Genomic DNA, 18,952 nt, shown 5'->3' on the forward strand with positions numbered 1-18,952 from the left:
GCAGTGGTTGAGAGTCCGCCTGCCGATGCAGGGGACGCGGGTACGTGCCCCGGTCCGGGAAGATCCCACATGCCGCGGAGCGGCTGGGCCCGTGAGCCATGGCCACTGAGCCTGCGCGTGTGGAGCTGTGCTCCGCAACGAGGCCACAACAGTGAGAGGCCCGCGTACCGCAAAAAAAAAAAAAAAAAAAAAAAAAGTACAAGCTAGAGACGTCTCTGGCTAGTTAAAAAGTACAAGCATTATCCTTATTTTATAATTAAAGAAAGTAAAGCTCAGAGATGTTGGGAAATTTGCCCAAGACTATAAGGAAGTGAGTAACGGAATCAGCGCCATCTGCATCCTTGTTTATTTGAATACTATGCTTGCTGTGGTCCCCGTGCCTCCCTTTCCTCATCTGCAGTGAAGCAGATACTCTCGGTTCTCCAAAGGTGCCTGCGGCCCACATCTTCCCAGAGGCAGGAGCGTGAAAACATTGTCAAAGTCGCTCTATTTGGGAGAGGTGGGACCTGCTGTGTTACAAAACTCATACGGCAGCTAAGTGACATCTCCGTGTCACTGCTTCCGCCTTTGAAGGATTCTTAGGATGATTAATAGAAGAATGCAGGCAAAATGTTAACACAGAGCCAGGCACACTGAAAGGGCAGTTGCCCTTCTTTAACTGAAGTAAGAAGCCCCTCCCCACATGTGACCTCAGGCAAGGGGATTCCTACTGCAAATGGACAACTGAGTCACAGACTCCTTTCTTTGTTCTTCTGAGAGTCCAGGAGAGCAACCTCTACACCCAGATTTGACCTGGCCCAAGAAGTAAAGAAAGAAGCTTTCATGCTGAGGTGTCTCTCACCCGGGTTTTAGTGTCGCTTGGGGTGGCCACTCAGAGGTAGATGCTGCTGTAATGGGGGTGCTTCCTATACCTGGCAGGGCCCAGTGTGAGGACAGGAAAAGGGGAGGTGCCGGCTGCTCTGCAGAAGAGTGCGAAGGACCCGCATCTCCGTGGACCCTAGTGGTGAAGGTTCTTAGGGGCAAACCGCAGAATCCACTCCAGTTAGTTTAATTTGAATTTATTGGAATATAAGCCAGACTGTTTGAAGCGACAGAAGGAAAATGTACAACATCACTGCGAGGGAAAGGGGCTTCTTTATTGAAAAGACCTCTGCCACCACTGATACTGAGAACTGGATGCCAGAATTTCCACCTTGGCCACCCACAAGGAGAGCAGTGATGGTGGGGTGGGGGATGAAGGTGAGGATGCAGTGAGGATGTGGCTTGAGACAAGAATCCTGACATGAGGAATGTGCTCTTGCATTCACTCCTTCCTTCCTTAAATAATTATGGACCATCTCCTCTATGCCAGGACCTGTGCTAAGTGCTAGGGATAAAGGGAAGACTTGCTCTCATGGTGCTTAGAATCCACTGGATGAGACAGAACTAAGGCAAGTAGACCCATGGGGGAAGGAGAGAGGCAGGGTTCTGCTGAGGAGGGTGGGGTTGAGACGGACTCAGAGGAGACCACACTGTTTCAGAAGCAGCCACAGCCCAGCCCCGCGTGGCTCCTCCTTGACTTCAGGGTTTCGGGGTGGTACAGTTCGCAGGTCCTCTGCAAAAAGAAAGGAACTTGCTGATTGACATCTCTGAAGCCCCAGACCTGGACACCGCTGACCTTGACAGATCCTAGACTTTCCCAGAAATATGCAACCACAGTCCACCCAGGACCAGAATGACCAAGAAGAAGGAAGTTTTTCAAGCCTAGGTGGGGAGCTCAGGATCACTGCAGACATGCTCTGTAGGGTGGCTGACTCAGTGTTCCCATCTGAGAAAAGGGGAGCATGTGAGGAAGCTCAGATTCTCATGATGGGGCTTCTAGGGGTGACCTTCTGCCAAGCTGGCCCGTGGAGGATGTGCTCAGTTGTGGTTTCACAGGACACTGCAGCCACTTCTCCTGGGAGGCAGCGAGGAGGAAAGACACTGTGCAGGTGTGAATGGTGGGTGGCTCCCTGAGTTTCACCTCTTTTTCTCAGCCCTTCCCCTCCCACCCTGTCCTGCCCCCTTCCTTACCCGTGGGTCACCACAGGACCACCGCATGTCTTCATGCAGTCCTGTGCTGTTGGGAAGTTGTTCTTCTTCCCTCGGCAGCCGCCGTATATAAACATGTCGCAGTGCCCGGACTTGGCGTTGTAGAAGTACCTGACCTTCCGGGCCCTGCAGGGACCCGTGTGATGAGGTTCCAGGCAGAAGGCAGGCTGAGAACCTTATGGGATGGGAGGGGCTATGGGTCAGTTATGAGGACCGTCATCGCAGTTTGGTCTACAATGTCAACAACTGAAACCACCAGTGTGTCTTGCAATAGAGAATGTTAGGGTTATGGGGACGGGTCAAATTGAAAAGGCCATTTGACAACCTGCTTTCTGGGATATTATTATTAATGTTCCTAGGTGTGACATGATATGGTAAACATGCACAAATTGATATCTCCATCATGAAATATTTTAAGATTAATTGGTATGATGCCTTGGATTAGGTTCCAAAAACTCTACCAAAAAAGAATAAAAAACGGCAGACAAGGTAAAAAATATTCGTCATATGTCAGTAATTATTGGAGCTGGTACCTGGGTTTTATAAGACTATTCTCTGCATTACTTGTATGGTAAAGAGTTTCCACCATTAATAAAAAAGTGTGAAGGAATCAGGCTGTAATGGAGAAAGGCATGAAGAACACATACCAGGGTGTTCTCTTTTGTTACGGCACATGGACTCTCTAAATTGAATATTGACACTATATTGATACTGTGACTTATCATAAGCTATATATATATATATATATACTTGTTCTTTGTAATATCCTGGCACAGAGTTCTTACAAACCTTGCTATTTCCTAAGTGCTGAAAGCAAAAAAAGTGTCTTTTGTTATGTGAACTAGGTGACTTTGGGGAAGACCCTAGTAACCCCAGAATGGGCTCTGGTTGCCAGGGGAAACCACTGCCTGACAGGAGGGTTGCAACTTTCATTCCTACCCTCTCCCTCGTGGCCTCCCATCCACAGTTCAGCCCGCCACCCAACGTCAGGGATCGGAGAGGAGCTGGAGGTTGAACAGTCACCAATGGCTAATGATTTAATGCATCATGACTAGATAATGAAGCCCCCATAGAAACCTCAACAGAGGAAGAGATTCATGTTGTGAACATGCATCTGGCATCGACCCAGGGAACAACATAGGTACTCGTTCCATCATTGCTCACCTGGACCCCTGCAGCACCTGCTCCCTGGGCCTCTGTCTCTGCCCTTGGTCCCCTAGAGGCCACTCTCTGCACTGCAGCCACAGGGATCCTATCCCATTGCTCCCATGACCAGTCCCTCATTGACTCCCCATCTCTCTCACAGTCAAATTCCGATTCTCATCCTACAAGGCTGGTCAGGACCTGTCCCCATGGCCTCTTTGGTCTCATCCCTTCCGCCCTCCTCCCCTCCCACCCACTCAGCTCCAGCCACCCTGGTAATTGCTGCCGCTGGTTCACAGCAGGCACGTTCTTTCTGCAGCCTCTGCTCCAACGCCCCCTTATCACAGAGGGTTTCGCTGATCAGTCTACGGAAAGAGCACAGCCTCTTTTATCCCCATCACTCTCTACCTTCAAAAACTGATAACCTAGCAGAGCATTTCCCCTTTTGCTATTGTCGGTCTCACTCTGAGAAGGCAAGGTATTTTTCCATATTCTGTCTACAGCTTTCCCCACACCAAAAACCAAGCCTGTAGGGACTTAATAAATATATGGCCAGGGAACGAATCTTCCATTTCATGCTCATGCCAAGCGCACAGTCATTGAATAGAATGGAGATAATGGAATTCCTGTTAGTGCAAAATCTCCTTGATGATGGGGCAGGTCTACGTGATTATCAATCTACCTCTCATTCCATATCCTGAGAGGGTAATAAAATGATAGTCAAAAGGGGACAAAGGAAAGGGCCTTGAGCCTTTACTAAGACTGTATCAGCCTTGGTCCCAGGAGCAACTCACAGAAGCGCTGTGTTTCTTGCTTTCCCTGCAGTTGCTCTGCTCAGTGGTCCCACGTCTTTCTGATTAATTTTAATCCTAGAGGAATAATCATTATTTGACACCTCAATATTTTTTCTTTCCCGAAGGAGGTGGGTAGAGAAATTTTTTAAATTTAACACATCTTGGTGGAAAATGGACAAAATTGGCCATGAAATATGTTTAAACTCTTTAAATTCATGAGTGGTAAGCTGTTCAAAAACCCATGTAACGTGGTTCCCGTTTTCAAGTGAGGAAACTGCAGAAGACTTGCCGCAGGACACACGGCATGTGGGTGATAGGGTCAGGACAAGATACTGTCATGTCACAACCCATTAGATAAACTACCTGATTCTGCCAGGAATTCTGAAAATACAGGTAACTGGTAAGAGTTTCTGGCTGCAGTGTCCAACTTGCATTATTCCCCTGTCCCAAGCCTCACTGGAGCCCCCAAATCACAGGGAAGACTGCGTCTGGTTTTTCCCTGACACCAAATAGGTGGCGTCTCTACCAACACCAAACAATTCCCTAAACACCCACTGGGCATCCCAGAAGGCAATTTACTTCTGATACTAAATCCATGGAGTTAGTGCAGATCCCGCAGGTTGAGGACTCAAGACTGTCCTCACTTCAAATGCGAGCCATGTGGTCCGGAGTCACTCATGCTTGTGACCGACTGGCTAAAAATCGGAGGTTCCATGACCCCACCTCCATGTTCCCTAACCAATAGAAGTGCAGACAGAACTCAGGAAAACCCTTTACTTACCGTTCCCAGGTTATTATAAAGGGTAAAGCGCAGGGACAGCGAAATGGAGGAGATGCGCAGGGCAAAGGGGGAATAGAGGTGTGCGGAGGCCCCGTGCCCTAGTGGAGTGCAACCCCTCACAGCACCTCCATGTGTTCACCACCCCGAAAGCTCTCTGATCCCCAATATTTATGGATCTTTATTGAGGTGTCAATAATAGGCGTATTGATTGAATCATCAGCCATTGGTGATTGATCTCCATCTCAATACCCTCCCGTCTCCCCAGAGATGCTGGAATGCGGGCTGTTGAAAGTTGTAACCTCTAAACACATGACTGGGTTTTTTTGGAGACCAGCCCCATCCTACAGGTCTCTCCGTGGCCTTCCTTTTCTCACCTCATTACCAAAAAAACCCCAGTAAATTCCAGGAGTTTCTGGAGGTCTGTTCCAGGATCAGGGCAAGGATCAAATATTGATCTTCTTATTACACTACAGTGAAGTTCAGGGACATGGCAATGACCAGGAATAGAGAGTGTCAGAGATGGGATTCCTGATCTGGTAGAGGTAGGCGGCATATATATTTTTTAATTTTAATTTTTTTTCCTATTGAGAGTCAGGAAATGTCCCTGGAGTTACAACTGCCCAACTTCCCAGGAGAAATCCAGAGAGGCTGTCAGCATCCACCCCACCCCTGCTCCCCAACCCCTTCCACGGACTCCCCTCACTCCCCCCTCCCCCCAGCCTGTAGAGGAGAGGTGGGTCAGGACTTACCTTTGACCTGGTTGCTGGTTTCATCATCGGTGTGGTTGCTGGTTTCACCCCCCAGGATGCCGGCCACCAGGGTGCCCGGGATGCCGGCCACCAGGGTGCCCAGAAGGAGGAGAAGGGCGATGGAGAGGCAGAGCCGGCTCATGATCGTGGCCTTGCAGGAGGGCTTCTGAGGAAAGCTGGGGGCTGACAGAGCTTTTCATATCCCAGCTGAGGGGTGGGACAGGCAGTGAGGAGGGGAGTGAGGAAAGGGTGGAGCTGGGCTGGGTCCTGTTTATTGTGTAATCTCCCCACCTAACCTGCTTCTGCCTGCTGGGGCCAAATGCCCAGTAACAGCGCTTCTCAGACTTGACTCTCCCTGTGGGTCTCGTGGAAACACAGATTGTGATTCCACAGGTGGAATTTTGTCCAATATGTTGACTCAGGGAGCGTCCCAGCACCTAGAGCAGTGCATGGCGGGTGATGAGTGAATGAGAGCAAATCAAAGGATGGATAAGTGAACAACAGTGTGTTAGCTCAGGTCCTCCTTTTCAACTCCTGCAGGTTTCATTACAGCTGGGAACTATGCGCTTCACCCTCACCCCTACCACTGCCTAACTCAGAAGACAGGTGTGACACAGGACACCTTCTGCAACCACTGCCACAGCTTCTCAGCTGGATGGACCCTTGCTGTTTACCTGGCACTGGCCCAGGGAGAAGCCCTCCTGAGGCAGCAACCCTGTTTTCTCAGTAGAAAAAGGAGTAAGGGGTGTGGGCAGAGGGGAAGCAGGGAGCTGAACACGTCTCCACAGCATGACCTCCCATTTCCCCTCTTCGGGTTTCGGAAACAGGAGAGCTGCCTGCCTGAGTGGACCTCAGGGGAGCTTGGAAGATCGCCCACAATAGCCTCCATCCTCCTGTCTCTCCCCCAGTGGTTTTGGAACCATAGGACCTCAGTTTGGGTACCAGCTCTGCCTTTTCCTAACTTTGTGCCCTGAAGACTTAAATCTCCCAGAGCCCTGTGTTTTCCAGTGTCACATGAGGTCAATGCTGCCAGCATCATGCGTTTCTGTGGAAGAAGTAGAGGCAATAGACATATATTCTTCTCCCTGAGAAGTCAAAGTCCTTGTAATTATAATAATAATGTCATTACAGCAGATAAAACTTAGCTTCTTCTATGTGTCAGACATTATCCTAACTACTTGACATATATTAACTCATCTAATCCTCAAAAATCTTAAAAGAGGTGGTGAAGAATTTTTGATATTTCCTCATGTTACAGAGGAGGAACCTGAAGTAACAAGAAAGAATTTGCCTAAAGATATAGGGTGTAGAGAGAGTATCTGAACCCAGGGATCCGGCTTCAGAGTCTGTGCACCATGCACTCTACTGCTTTGTAAGCTGAAACTATAGTGCACATGTGAGGGCTTACACACCCACAGTCTCTTCACTCACTCCCATATATTCACTCCCAGTTACAATCATGTAGCACCAATGCTCCCTCAACTCACTCATCCACACATACTCAAGCAATCTGCCACTCACACACACACAGACACACACACACACACACACACACACACACACACCCTGCGCTCCACTTCCAGCGTCAAGGAGAAGGGAGCTGGCTCAATGCCCAGAAGCCCCAGGAGCAAGCCCAGCCTAGTGTCAAGCGGGCGCACAGCTGGGTGATGAGCTGCAGAGGGCGGGAGGGGCTGTCTTCCTCGCACAAAGTCACCCTTTCCACTGAGAAGGGCAGGAGCTCTCAATACCGAGCTGCCCCCGGACAGAAGGGCTTCAGGAGCGGGGTACCCACAAAACAAGCCACTGTGTGTGGAGGGTCTGCTCTCTCCTGAGACATTTCACATGTATGATTTCATTTAGCCTCATGTCGACCCTACCACATCTGGGATGCTCATCCCATTTAGCCAGCGAGAAAGCAGAGGCTCAGAGAGGTGAAGCGACTTGCTCAGGACCCACAACCAGCAGACGGCACAACTAGGATTCTAGCTCAGGAGGCCCTCTGGTCCTGCCCCTCTCCCTGCCTCAGTCTGTCCATCTGAGACCAGGGAACAGCAGAGACTCCCCCTAACAGCAGAGATTCCTCTTTTCTGCCCCCTCCTCTCTCATGTGTCTGTCTTTCTCTCCCAATATCCTCCTCCCTCTGGTCCAGGTTAGAGGCCCCCAGACCCAGGGACCCCCGAGGGGCCTGTCCTCCCTCCACCTCCCACCTCCCTGCTCACGAGTGACTGAGTCTCTAGTTTCAAGCCTTCCCGGCCCCTGGGGGCATCTTCAGAGAAATCGCAAGGCGGGAACATCACAGGGGTTGTATTCTGGATAAAGACCAGTGATCCCAGCACTGTGGGACCCCAGTCATATCTCTGCTTCTAATCCTCAGTTTTTCCCTCTGAAAAATGAGAATCTTGGAATCCATGCTATCTAAGGCCCCTTTGTGAAATGGATGGAATGCACCCGGGGCAGGCAGAAGATGTTTATCTGTTTGTGATGCTGTGCCCTGTGAGACGTACGTTCATATCTAAATCATGAGTGGCCGCTTTCCGGCTACGTGATATAACAGCACCTCACTCTTTGGAACCACATAGTCTTCCTCCTTAAAAGTGGTATCATGAATACTGTTTTTTTAAGGATTATTTTAAGGATTAAAAGGAAAAGCATAAACCAGAGGTTCAAATCTGGCTAGAATATAAGTATTGTTAGACAGTGCAATTTACAATTTGAAACATTTGCCAAGATTGAACAGTGGGGGATTTCTTTAAAAAGTAAATTTCTAGTATTGTTGGGAAAAGTAAACGGTCTGGCTACACAGTCCTGCAATGTAACAAGAGCAGTGAGTCTCAAAATTGAGTGAGCATCAGGGTCACTCAGCCAGTTGTTCAAACACACGTTTGAGATCCACCCCCAGAGTTTTGATCAGTAGGACAGGGGCGGGACCTGAGTTTCTGCATCAAACAGGTTTCTGGGTTTGCTGTTGGTGCCACTCAAGGGACCACACTTTGGAAACCATGAACTAAGCTAAGTAGAGCTGCTCTCTTCTCACGAGGGGAGCGTTCTCTCCAGTTTCCATAATCCCCACCATTACTTATTGTCGCCCCAGCCCCACTCCAAATACCTCCATCCTCAACACTCAACTGATCTGGAATGAATTTAAAATTGTGACCTGTGGGGTGGGCTCACAGTAAGTGTTCAGTAAAAGGTAGCTTGTTCTTGTTTAACAATCTTATGAAGTAAGTATTATTATTCTTATTTTACAGATGAAGAAACTGAAGTTCATCTAAGGGAAAGTGACTTGCTGGACGAAAAACAGCTGAAAATCACAAGGAAGAACTTGCAAAAAGTGTCATGTGGTCCCGCTAATTTCAATGGTATAAATACACAAACACATAAACAACACACAGGCAAATCTATCTGATATTAACATAGATGAGGCATCAAAGATTGTGGACACGACGTCATGAGAGTAAAATCATACTTATCAAGAAAGGGAAGAAGAAAAAGTTAAAATGGAAGGTTCCATGAGTCAGCTGCAAACATGCCTACTCTAAGGTAACTGTAAACAAGTGACAGTGAAGGCCTGAGAAATTCCCAGGAGCAAACAGGGTGCCTTTCACCATACAATAGAGCTTTCTCCGCCTGGACTGTTGAACCCATTCAAACTCCCTTCTCTCCATGGAAACTTCTCTCTCTCAGTATATGGGCTATTTTGTTGCTTTGTCACCTAGCGTCTCTTTGTCCTTTTCCTGATACAGTAGCTGATTTTGCTTGAGGAATGACTCTTCCTCCACCCAGGACTGGTGGGATTGGGCCGCCTGTCAATCAAAGTGCCTGCTTTACCCCCAGACCAAGAGTGGCCAATCAGATGCTCTCCCTGGAATTTAACCTTGATCGATAAATGGCAAAAGACCTAAAATTGGAGGTCATTCAGAGGTGGCCTGGGAAGACCTTAGTTCTTCCTCCCTTACCATCCTTTCCAAGCTGGGACCTTTTAGCACTCCCCTCAGTCTGTGAGCTGAACTAAATCAATTAGTGCTATGGGTGCCAATAGTAGAGTCCAAAAGGATCTCACTTAAGGGTACAATCAGGAAGGGAGAATGGATGCCCACTACATCCCCACACCGTTGTCACAAATTCCTTCTCTGCTCCCAATAGCCAGAGTCAGTTTCTGTTGCTCACAACCAGCGAGATCTGCTGCCTTTACCAGGGTCACCACCAAGTTCCGCATTTTTCTATCCAGTGGCCTTTTCTCAGCCATCCTCCTCCTCTAACTCACAGGTAAGGCCCTCATGGCATAAATGCGAACAAAATTCTTTTTTTTTTTTTTTTTTGCGGTACGCGGGCCTCTCACTGCCGTGGCCCCTCCCGTTGCGGAGCACAGGCTCCGGATGCGCAGGCTCAGCGGCCATGGCTCACGGGTCCAGCCACTCTGCGGCATGTGGGATCTTCCCGGACCGCGGCACGAACCCGCGTCCCCTGCATCGGCAGGCGGACGCTCAACCACTGCGCCACCAGGGAAGCCCGCGAACAAAATTCTTTACCAAAATTGGTTTCCACTTGGTCTCAGCATAAAATAATGATGAAAAGCAGAGCTTCCTATGTGAAGAACTTTGAGTCTCTTCTGGTGAATCGTCGCGGCTTCTGAAGGCACAGCTTTTAAACCTCTTTCAAGGAAAAGCATAGGAGACAGAGAGTGTTGAGTTTGAATCCCAGCACCTGCCGGTATTGGTTATGTGACCTTGGAAAAGGGATGAAACCTCTGAGCTTCAGCTTGAATGACTTTAAAATGGAAGGAAAACCTATTACGGTTGTTGTGGTGTTTCGAGCTGAAGATGTATGCACAGGGCTTGGTACATAGCGGGTTGTCAATAGTGGTGATGGGTGTTTTAATTATTAATTCTACCTCTCCCAGAGTTACTTAGACATTCTCATTGACTCAGTGACTTTTTTTTTTTTTTTTTTTTTAGCGGTACACGGGCCTCTCACTGTTGTGGCCTCTCCCGTTGCGGAGCACAGGCTCCGGACGCGCAGGCTCAGCGGCCATGGCTCACGGGCCCGGCCGCTCTGCGGCATGTGGGATCCTCCTGGACCGGGGCACGAACCCATGTCCCCTGCATCGGCAGGCGGACTCCCAACCACTGCGCCACCAGGGAAGCCCTGACTCAGTGACTTTTACCAGCACATCAGGACAGGGAATCCACATTGCTACTTTCACCCTCTGAGGTACTAGCAATCCCCACCTTCTCTGAACCTCAGGTTCCTCCTATATAAATGGAAGGATGACTCCATCTCTGTGGATACCGTTCAAAGTTTATCTGCGCTCACAGATGTAAAGCACTAGCAAATTGATTAGGCCACACACCTAGTAAATTGGCAGAGCCAGAGTTTGAAGCCATGGAGTCTGATCAAAGGTTTCAGTCATCACATATTTTATCCCTAATAAACATTTCATGAACAAGGGAATGAATGAATCAATGTCTACTCAACTTCTTTGCCTATGTGTTCTCCAAGCACCATGGACTCAACATTGACCAAACTGAATTTATTGTCTTTCCTTCTAAAGACTTGCTTCCCCTACCTTCCCCCAGAAGGCTGGGTGTTGTCCTTCATTCTACCTTTTCCTCACCCACCATGAGCAATCTCATAGCAAAGGCTGTTGGTTGTACCTCCTCAGTTCTCAGCTGAAAGTTCACTTCAGAATAAGATGAAGACACCTGATCATAGAACTGCCCCACTTCCTTACAGCATCCATCCTGAGCAAAGCCAGCTTCCTGAAACTCTCCTGCAAATAACCTCAGGGAAACCCACATCCTGTAAGTCCTTCAGCATCCTCTTAATGAGATGCCATATCATTCATTGTCCATTGCTGCAGTGAGTAATAAACCCAACTTGTTCAGTCCAAGAATACACAATGGGGAAAAGACAGTCTCTTAAGCAAATGATGTTGGGAAAGCTGAACAGCTACATGTAAATCGATTAAATTAGAACACACCCTCACACTGTATACAAAAATAAACTCAAAATGGATTAAAGACCTAAATATAAGACATGACACCATAAAACTAGAAGAGAACATAGGCAAAACATTCTTGGACATAAATCGTAGCAATATATTTATGGATCAGTCTCCCATGCCGAAAGAAATAAAAGCAAAAATAAATAAATGGAACCTCATCAGACTTAAAAGCTCTTGCCCAGCAAAGGAAACCATCGACAAAATAAAAATGCAACCTACCGAATGAGAGAAAATATTTGCAAAAAACGCGACCAGCAGGGGGTTAATATCCAAAGTATACAAACAACTCATGCAACTCAATACTGAAAAAACAAAAAATCCAATCAAAAAGTGGTCAGAAAACCTAAACAGACATTTCTCCAAAGAAGACGTGCAGATGGCCTCAGGCACCTGAAAAGATGTCAACATTGTTAATTATTGGAGTAATGGAAATCAAAACCACAGTGACGTATCACATCACAGCAGTCAAAATGGCTATCATTGAGAAGTCTACAAATAATAAATGCAGGAGAGAGTGTGGAAAAAGAGAAGCTTCGTACACTCTGGTGTGAATGTAAACTGGTGCAGCCCCCATGGAAAACAGTATGGAGGTTCCTTAAAAAAACTAAAAAGAGGCCTTCCCTGGTGGCACAGTGGTTAGGAATCTGCCTGTCAATGCAGGGGACACGGGTTCGACCCCTGTTCTGGGAAGATCCCACATGCTGCAGAGCAACTAAGCCCATGCGCCACAACTACTGAGCCTGCGCTCTAGACTCCGTGAGTCACAACTATTGAGCCCACATGCCACAACTACTGAAGCCCGCGCGCCTAGAGCCGTGCTCCACAGCAAGAGAAGCCACCGCCATGAGAAGCCCACGCACCGCAACGAAGAGTAACCCCCGCTCACCGCAACTAGAGAAAGCCCTTGCACAACAACGAAGACCCAACGCAGCCAAAAATGAATAAATAAAATAAATTAATTAAAAATAAATAAAAGAAATAATGCTAGGAAAAAAAAAACTAAAAAGAGAACTACTATATGATCCAGCAATTCCTCTCCTGTGTATATATCTGCAGAAATGAAAACTTTAATTTGAAAATATACATGCACCTCAATGTTCATAGAAGCCCTGTTTACAATAGCCAAGACACGTAAACAATGCAAGTGCCCATCAACAGAGGACTGGCTTAAGAAGTGTGGTGTGAAAATAGAAATGGACTCACAGGATTTCCCTAACCATCCAGTTTTTAAGACTCTGCGCTTCCAAGGCAGGGAACTTGTGTTCGATCCCTGGTCAGGGAACCAAGATCCCACGTGCTGCACGGTGTGGCCAAGCAGAGAAACAAAACAAACCAACAAAAAACAAAAAAAGAAATGGACTCACCAACATAGAAAACAAGCTTATGGTTACCAAAGTGGAAAGGAGGGGGAAGAATACAATTTGGGGAATATGACAAGCACAGAGCCTGACAAATGGCCATTGCCCACTAACCGTGAGCTTGATCTTCTTGAGCTGGAGTAGGAAGCCCCTCCCTGCACATGATGACAGGGAAGGGGGTTCCTTGAGCCCCAAGCTCCTTCCTTTCTCCTTCTGAGAATCCAGGAAAAATTCCTGCCCCAAAGTTTGACCTGGCCCAAGAAGTAAAGGACAAAAGCGTTCATGTTGGGGTGTCTGTCACCCAGTTTTTTGTGTATGGGGTGGCCATTAAGAGGTAGATGTCACCATAAGGGGTTGGCTTCCTATACCTGGCAGGGCCCAGTCTGAGGGCAGGGAATGGGGAAGTGCTCGCTGCTCTGCAGAAGAGTGAGAAGGACCAGCATCTCCATGGAACCTACTGGTTAAGGTTTTAGTTGCAAATAACAGAATCCACTGTAGTTGGTTTAATTATAATATGAATTGATTTAAACATAAGGCCAGACTATTTGAAGACACAGACGTTCAACATCACTGTGGGGAAAGGGGTTTCTTTAGTGAAAAGACCACTCCCACCACCGATGCTGAGAACTGGATGCCACAAATTCTACATTTGCCAGCACAAGGAGAGCAGTGATGGTGGGGTGGAGAATGAAGGTGAGGATGCAGTGAGGAAGAAAATTAGGACAAGAATCCTGGCTTCAAATCCCAGGCTCTACAGTCACTGCAGTCATGACGAGCTTTGCTCCTGTATAATTCCTTCACAATGGGTCCATAGGTTTTATAATACTATTCTCGGTACTTGGGGTGTTGTTGCAAGTTTACACCATTAAAAAAGAAAATGTGAAGGAATCATGCTGTCATGGAGAAAGGCGTGGAAGAAAAGACACCAGTGTGTTTACATTGATGAACTCATGGGAACTGGAAAAATGGACTATTGACGGAATATTGATATTGTGACTTATATAAAAATATTAATTTCGTCTTCATCCCATTTCTGGCACAGAGCTCCTAAAACTGTTGGAATTTTCTAAGAGATGAGAGCAAAAAGGAACATTTTTATCATGTGAGGGAGGTGACTTTTATAAAGCCCCAACCTAAGCCTAGAATGGGGACTGGTTGCCAGGGGAACAAGTGCCTCATTAGCGGGTGGGAATTTTCATTCCCACTTTCCCCCTTTCCCTGCCCCCACACCTCAGGGAGCGGAGAGGGTTTCGAGGTTGAATCAATCACAAATGGCTAAAGATTTAATGACTCATGATTTGTGATGAAGCCTCCATAGAAACCTCAACAGAGCAAGTCATACATGTTATTCAAGAGAACTGGGATCAACCCAGGAAACATAGGTACACACTCCACCATGGCTCACCTGGACCACTGCAGCAGCCTGCCCATGGCCTGTCTCTGCCCTTGACCCCTTGAGGCCACTCCCACACTGCAGCCACAGGGATTCTGTTATAACTTGAGTTCTATCCCATTGGTCGCATAACCAGTCCCTCAGTGATGCCCCATCTCTCTCAGAGTCAAATTTTGATTCTTATAAAGTCCTACAAGGCTGGTCAGGACCTGCCCCCATGGCATCTCTGCCTCATCCCCTTCCACTCCCCTCCCCTTCACCCACTCAGCTCCAGCCACCCTGGTCCTGATTGTGGCTCAAACACACCAGGCACGTTTTTCTGCAGCCTCTGCTCAACGCCTCCTTATCACAGAGGGTTTCACTGACCCTCTACAGAAAGAGCACAGCCTCCCGTATCCCCATCACTCTCTTTCTTCGAAACGCTTAGCACGACCTGCCCTAATATTTTCCCCTTTCTTTATTGTCTCTCTCTCGTAGAAAGCAGATTATTTTACTATATTTTGTTTACAGCTGCTTCCCTACAACATGACCTACGCTTTTTAGGGACAAAAAGCATAAATATTTGATAAATATTTGTCAAAGGAATGAATCTCCCATTTCATACTCAGGCCAAGTGCACCGTCATTGAAGAGACTGCATATAGTAAAATTCGTGTTAGTCTATTTGGTGATGGGGCACGTCTCTATAATTATGAGTCTACCTCTAACATTCTATATCCTGATAGGAAAATAAAATAATAGTCTGACGGGGGGCAAGGGGAAGGGCCTAGAGTTTTGACTAATACTGTACCAACCTGGAGAAAACAATCTTCCCCCCACGAGCAAACTCACGGAAGTACCACACTTCTTGCTCTCCCTGAAGTTGCCTCAGGAAGGGAAGAAGTTCAGCCGTCACTGAACTTTCTGATTAATTTAGTAATAGAGAAATGATCATTATTTGACCCATAAATTTCTTTTGGGGGCCTTGGTGAGGAAACGTAGGTAGACAAGTCTTTCAGACTAAGAAATTTTGGTGGAAAATGGCCATCATTGACCACGAAATGGGTAACTTCTTTATACTCATGATTGGCAATCCTTTCAAAGAAGTCATGTAACATGGTCATGTTCAGGTGAGGAAACTACAGGTGACTGGTAAGGACTTCTGAGTGCACTGTCCCACATACAATAGTCTCCTGTCCCCAGACCTCACCCCAGCCACACATTATAGAGAAGAGTGAGTCTGGGTTTTGTCCCTGACTGCAAATATGTGATGTCCCTACCAACACCCACTGGGGGGCCCACAAGTCAGTTCACTTCTGACACTAAATCTGCAGAGGGAGCCCACACCCCACAGGTTGAGGGCTCAGTCCCTGAGGACGGCCCCCACATCAAGTGCCGATTACAAGTCCTGGGGTCACCCATACATGCGGCCAACTGGCTATAAATTATAAATTCAGGGGTTCCATGACCCCACCTCCCATATTCAATAATTTATTAGAACCACTCACAAAACTAAGGAAAGCCCTTTACTTACCGTCCGCAGTTATTATAAAACTCTGGGACAGCCCTATGGAGATGTGCAGGGCAAACGGGGAGTAGAGGTGTGCCGAGCCTCCATGCCCTCTCAGAACACCCCCTCCTCACAATCCCTTGATGTGTTCACCTCCCCTGAAGCCCTCTGAACCCAGTGTTTATGGGTTTTAATTGAGAGCTTGAGGTAAGCAATCTTTTTTTTTTTTTTTTTTTTGCGGTACGCGGGCCTCTCGCTGTTGTGGCCTCTCCCGTTGCGGAGCGCAGGCTCAGCGACAATGGCTCACGGGCCCAGCCGCTCCACGGCATGTGGGATCTTCCCGGACCGGGGCATGAACCCGTGTGCCCTGCATCGACAGGCGGACTCAACCACTGCGCCACCAGGGAAGCCCTGAGGTAAGCAATTTGATTGAATCATTGGCCATCGGTGACTGAACTCTACCTCAGTACACTCTCCTCTCCCCAGAGGGGCTGCGGGTTGAAGGTTCTAACCCTCTAATCACCAGGTGGGATCTTCCGGAGTCCAGTCCCATCCAGAAGCTATCTAGGGTCCCATCTTTGACTCATCTCATGACCTACGAAGACAGTAAATTCCAAGACTTTCAGGAGGCCTGGGCCATGAACTGGGACAAGAATCAAATGTGAATCTTTTCTTTACATTGAAGTGAGGTTCAGGGACAGGCAGTGACCAGGAACAGAGAGTCTCAAAGATGGGGTCCCTGGTCTGGTACGGTTTGGTGGGCTCCTTTTTCTAAAAGCTGAAACATAATGATTCCTTCTGAGAGTCATGAAATGTCCCTGGAGTTACAACTGCCCAACTTCCCAGGAGAAATCCAGAGAGGCTGTCAGCACCCACCCCACCCCTGCTCCCCAGCCCCTCCCATGGACTCGCCTCATTCCCTCCCCACTCCCCCCAGCCTGTAGAGGAGACATAGCCGGGACTTACCCTGGGCCTGGTTGCTGGTTTCACCTTCCAGGGTGCCAGCCACCAGGGTGCCCAGGAGGACGAGAAGGGCTGCAGAGATGCAGAGCCGGCTCATGCTCGTGGCCTTGCAGGAGGGCTTCTGAGGAAAGCTGGGGTTTGACAGAGCTTTTCACACCACAGCTGAGGGGTGGGAACAGGGGATAAGGAGGGGAGTGAAGAAGGGGAGGATCTGGGATCAGAGCTGTTCATGCGCATCTCCCCATGTAACCAGGCTTCCTGCCTCTGCCTGCTGGGGCCAAATGCCCAGTAACAGTGCTTCTCAAACTTGACTCTGCCTGTGGGTCTTGTGAAAACACAGATTGTGATTCCACAGGTGGAATTTGTCTGATTTGTTCCTCACAGAGCATCCCAGCACCTAGAGCAGTGCATGGCACGTGATGGCCGGTCAGTGCGTGGATGAGAGCAAATCAAAGGACAGATAAGTGAACAGCAGTGTGTTAGCTCAGGTCCTCCTCTGCAGCCTCCTACAGCTGTCAATCACATCTGGGCAACCATGCCCTTCATCCGGAGTTTCCTGATGATGCAATGGTTAGGAATCCGCCTGCCAATGCAGGGGACATAGTTTCGATCCCTGGTCCGGGAAGATTCCTGATACCGCGAAGCAACTAAGCCCCTGCGCCACAGCTACTGAGCCTGCGTGCCACAACTACTGAAGCTCGTGCACCTAGAGCCCGTGTTCCACAACAGGAGAAGCCACCACAATGAGAAACCCGTGCACCCCAACGAAGAGTAGCCCCGCTCGCCACAACTAGGGAAAGCTTGTATGCAGCAACGAAGACCCAACGCAGTCAAAAATAAATAAATTATTTTTTTTAAAAATGCCCTTCACCCCTCACCTTAACCCCACCTACCTCAGAAGACAGCTGTGACACAGGGCTGCTTCCTGCAACCATGGTGGCAGCATCTCAACTGGATGGATAAAAGCTCTTTACCTGGCACTGCTCCAGAGGATGGTGAGCTGGGGGAAGACTATCTCCATCCAGGGCACAAACCCTGATTTTCTGGGTAGAAAAAAGAAGAAGGGGCAGTGGGTAGAGGGGAAGCAGGAAGCCGAACACGTCTCTACAGCACGACCACTCACCACCCCTCACCCGGCTTCACCAACAGGAGAGCTGCCTGCCTGAGTGGATCTCAGGGGCTGGAGTGGATCTGTGGGGAGCTAGGAAGACCACCTGCAATCCCCCCTCCTCCTGCCCTCCCCCAGTGGTTTTGGGTTCAGAGGAACTCAGTTTGCATCCCAGCCCTGCCTCTTCCTAACTTTGTGACCTGGGGACAGAGATTTCCCAGAGCCCCGTGTCTTCAGGTGCCACATGAGATCCCTGCTGCCCACGTCGTGGGGTTGCTGTGGAAGCAGTGGAGGCAACAGACATACATTCCTTCCCCCTGCAAAGTCAGTGCTTGTAATAAGGATAATAAGTAATGACAACAGTTAGCTCCTTCTTGACGTATATTAACTCATCTAATCCTCACGATAATCCTAAAACAGGGGATGAGGAACTGTTACTATTTCCTTATGTTGCAGGTGAGGAAACTGAGGTACCAAGAAGTTAAGTAATTTGCCTCAGGTCATACAAGGTAGAGACAGGATTTGAACACAGGAATCTGGCTTCAGGTCTGTGTGTCAAGCACTCTGCTGCTTTGTCAGCTGTAAAGTGCAGTGCACGTGTGAGGGGTTACATGCCCACAATCTCTTCACTCACTCCCATCTATTCACTCCCAGTTACCACCATGTAGCACCAAGGCCCCCATACAACCTCGCTCATCCACACCCAGACAAGCATTCTTCCACTAACACACACACAAACAGATAACACCACAGATATGTGCTGATTACAAAGCGCTTAGTGTAAATTCAATTTGTCCTTTAAACCTCCACATCTACTCTCTCTTCTGTAGGGGATATTTCTACCCTGCTCCTACTACAAAGGAGGAAAATTAGACCCAGAGATGTGAAGGCATCACCCAACAGCACACTGCTGATCATAAGTAAAACCAAGACCTGAGCCTAACCTTCCAATGTCCACACACACACACACACACACACACACTGTGTGCTCCACTTCCAGGGTCAAGGAGAAGGGAGCTGGCTCAATGCCCAGAAGCCCCAGGAGCAAGCCCAGCCAAGTGTCAAATGGGCACACAGCTGGGTGATGAGCTGCAGAGGACA

At 48.3% G+C, this 18,952-nt stretch overlaps 1 protein-coding gene across 1 annotated transcript; it reads right to left on the reverse strand.

Annotated features, from left to right (window-relative positions):
• Positions 1-1,080: 1,080 nt before the first annotated feature.
• On the reverse strand, positions 1,081-16,840 carry LOC125961544 (serum basic protease inhibitor-like). The gene is made up of 3 exons (XM_049700086.1): positions 16,747-16,840; positions 2,053-2,245; positions 1,081-1,594 (listed from the first exon to the last, which is right to left on the reverse strand). Exons 1-3 carry the CDS (start codon positions 16,838-16,840, stop codon positions 1,561-1,563), a joined length of 321 nt encoding a protein of 106 aa, XP_049556043.1. The 3' UTR covers positions 1,081-1,560.
• Positions 16,841-18,952: the final 2,112 nt, after the last annotated feature.

The sequence above is a fragment of the Orcinus orca genome, chromosome 16 (assembly GCF_937001465.1).
Source record: "Orcinus orca chromosome 16, mOrcOrc1.1, whole genome shotgun sequence".
Classification (NCBI taxonomy): domain Eukaryota; kingdom Metazoa; phylum Chordata; class Mammalia; order Artiodactyla; family Delphinidae; genus Orcinus; species Orcinus orca.

Bases quoted from the DNA above. Each gene is read 5' to 3' on its own strand.
- LOC125961544 (XM_049700086.1), bottom strand. From the start codon at position 16,840: ATGAGCCGGCTCTGCATCTCTGCAGCCCTTCTCGTCCTCCTGGGCACC. The intron at 2,246-16,746 runs GTAAGTCCCGGC...CCATCCCATAAG, and splicing joins AACCAGCAACCAGGCCCAGG to GTTCTCAGCCTGCCTTCTGC. The intron at 1,595-2,052 runs GTAAGGAAGGGG...TTCTTTTTGCAG, and splicing joins GGTCCTGTGGTGACCCACGG to AGGACCTGCGAACTGTACCA.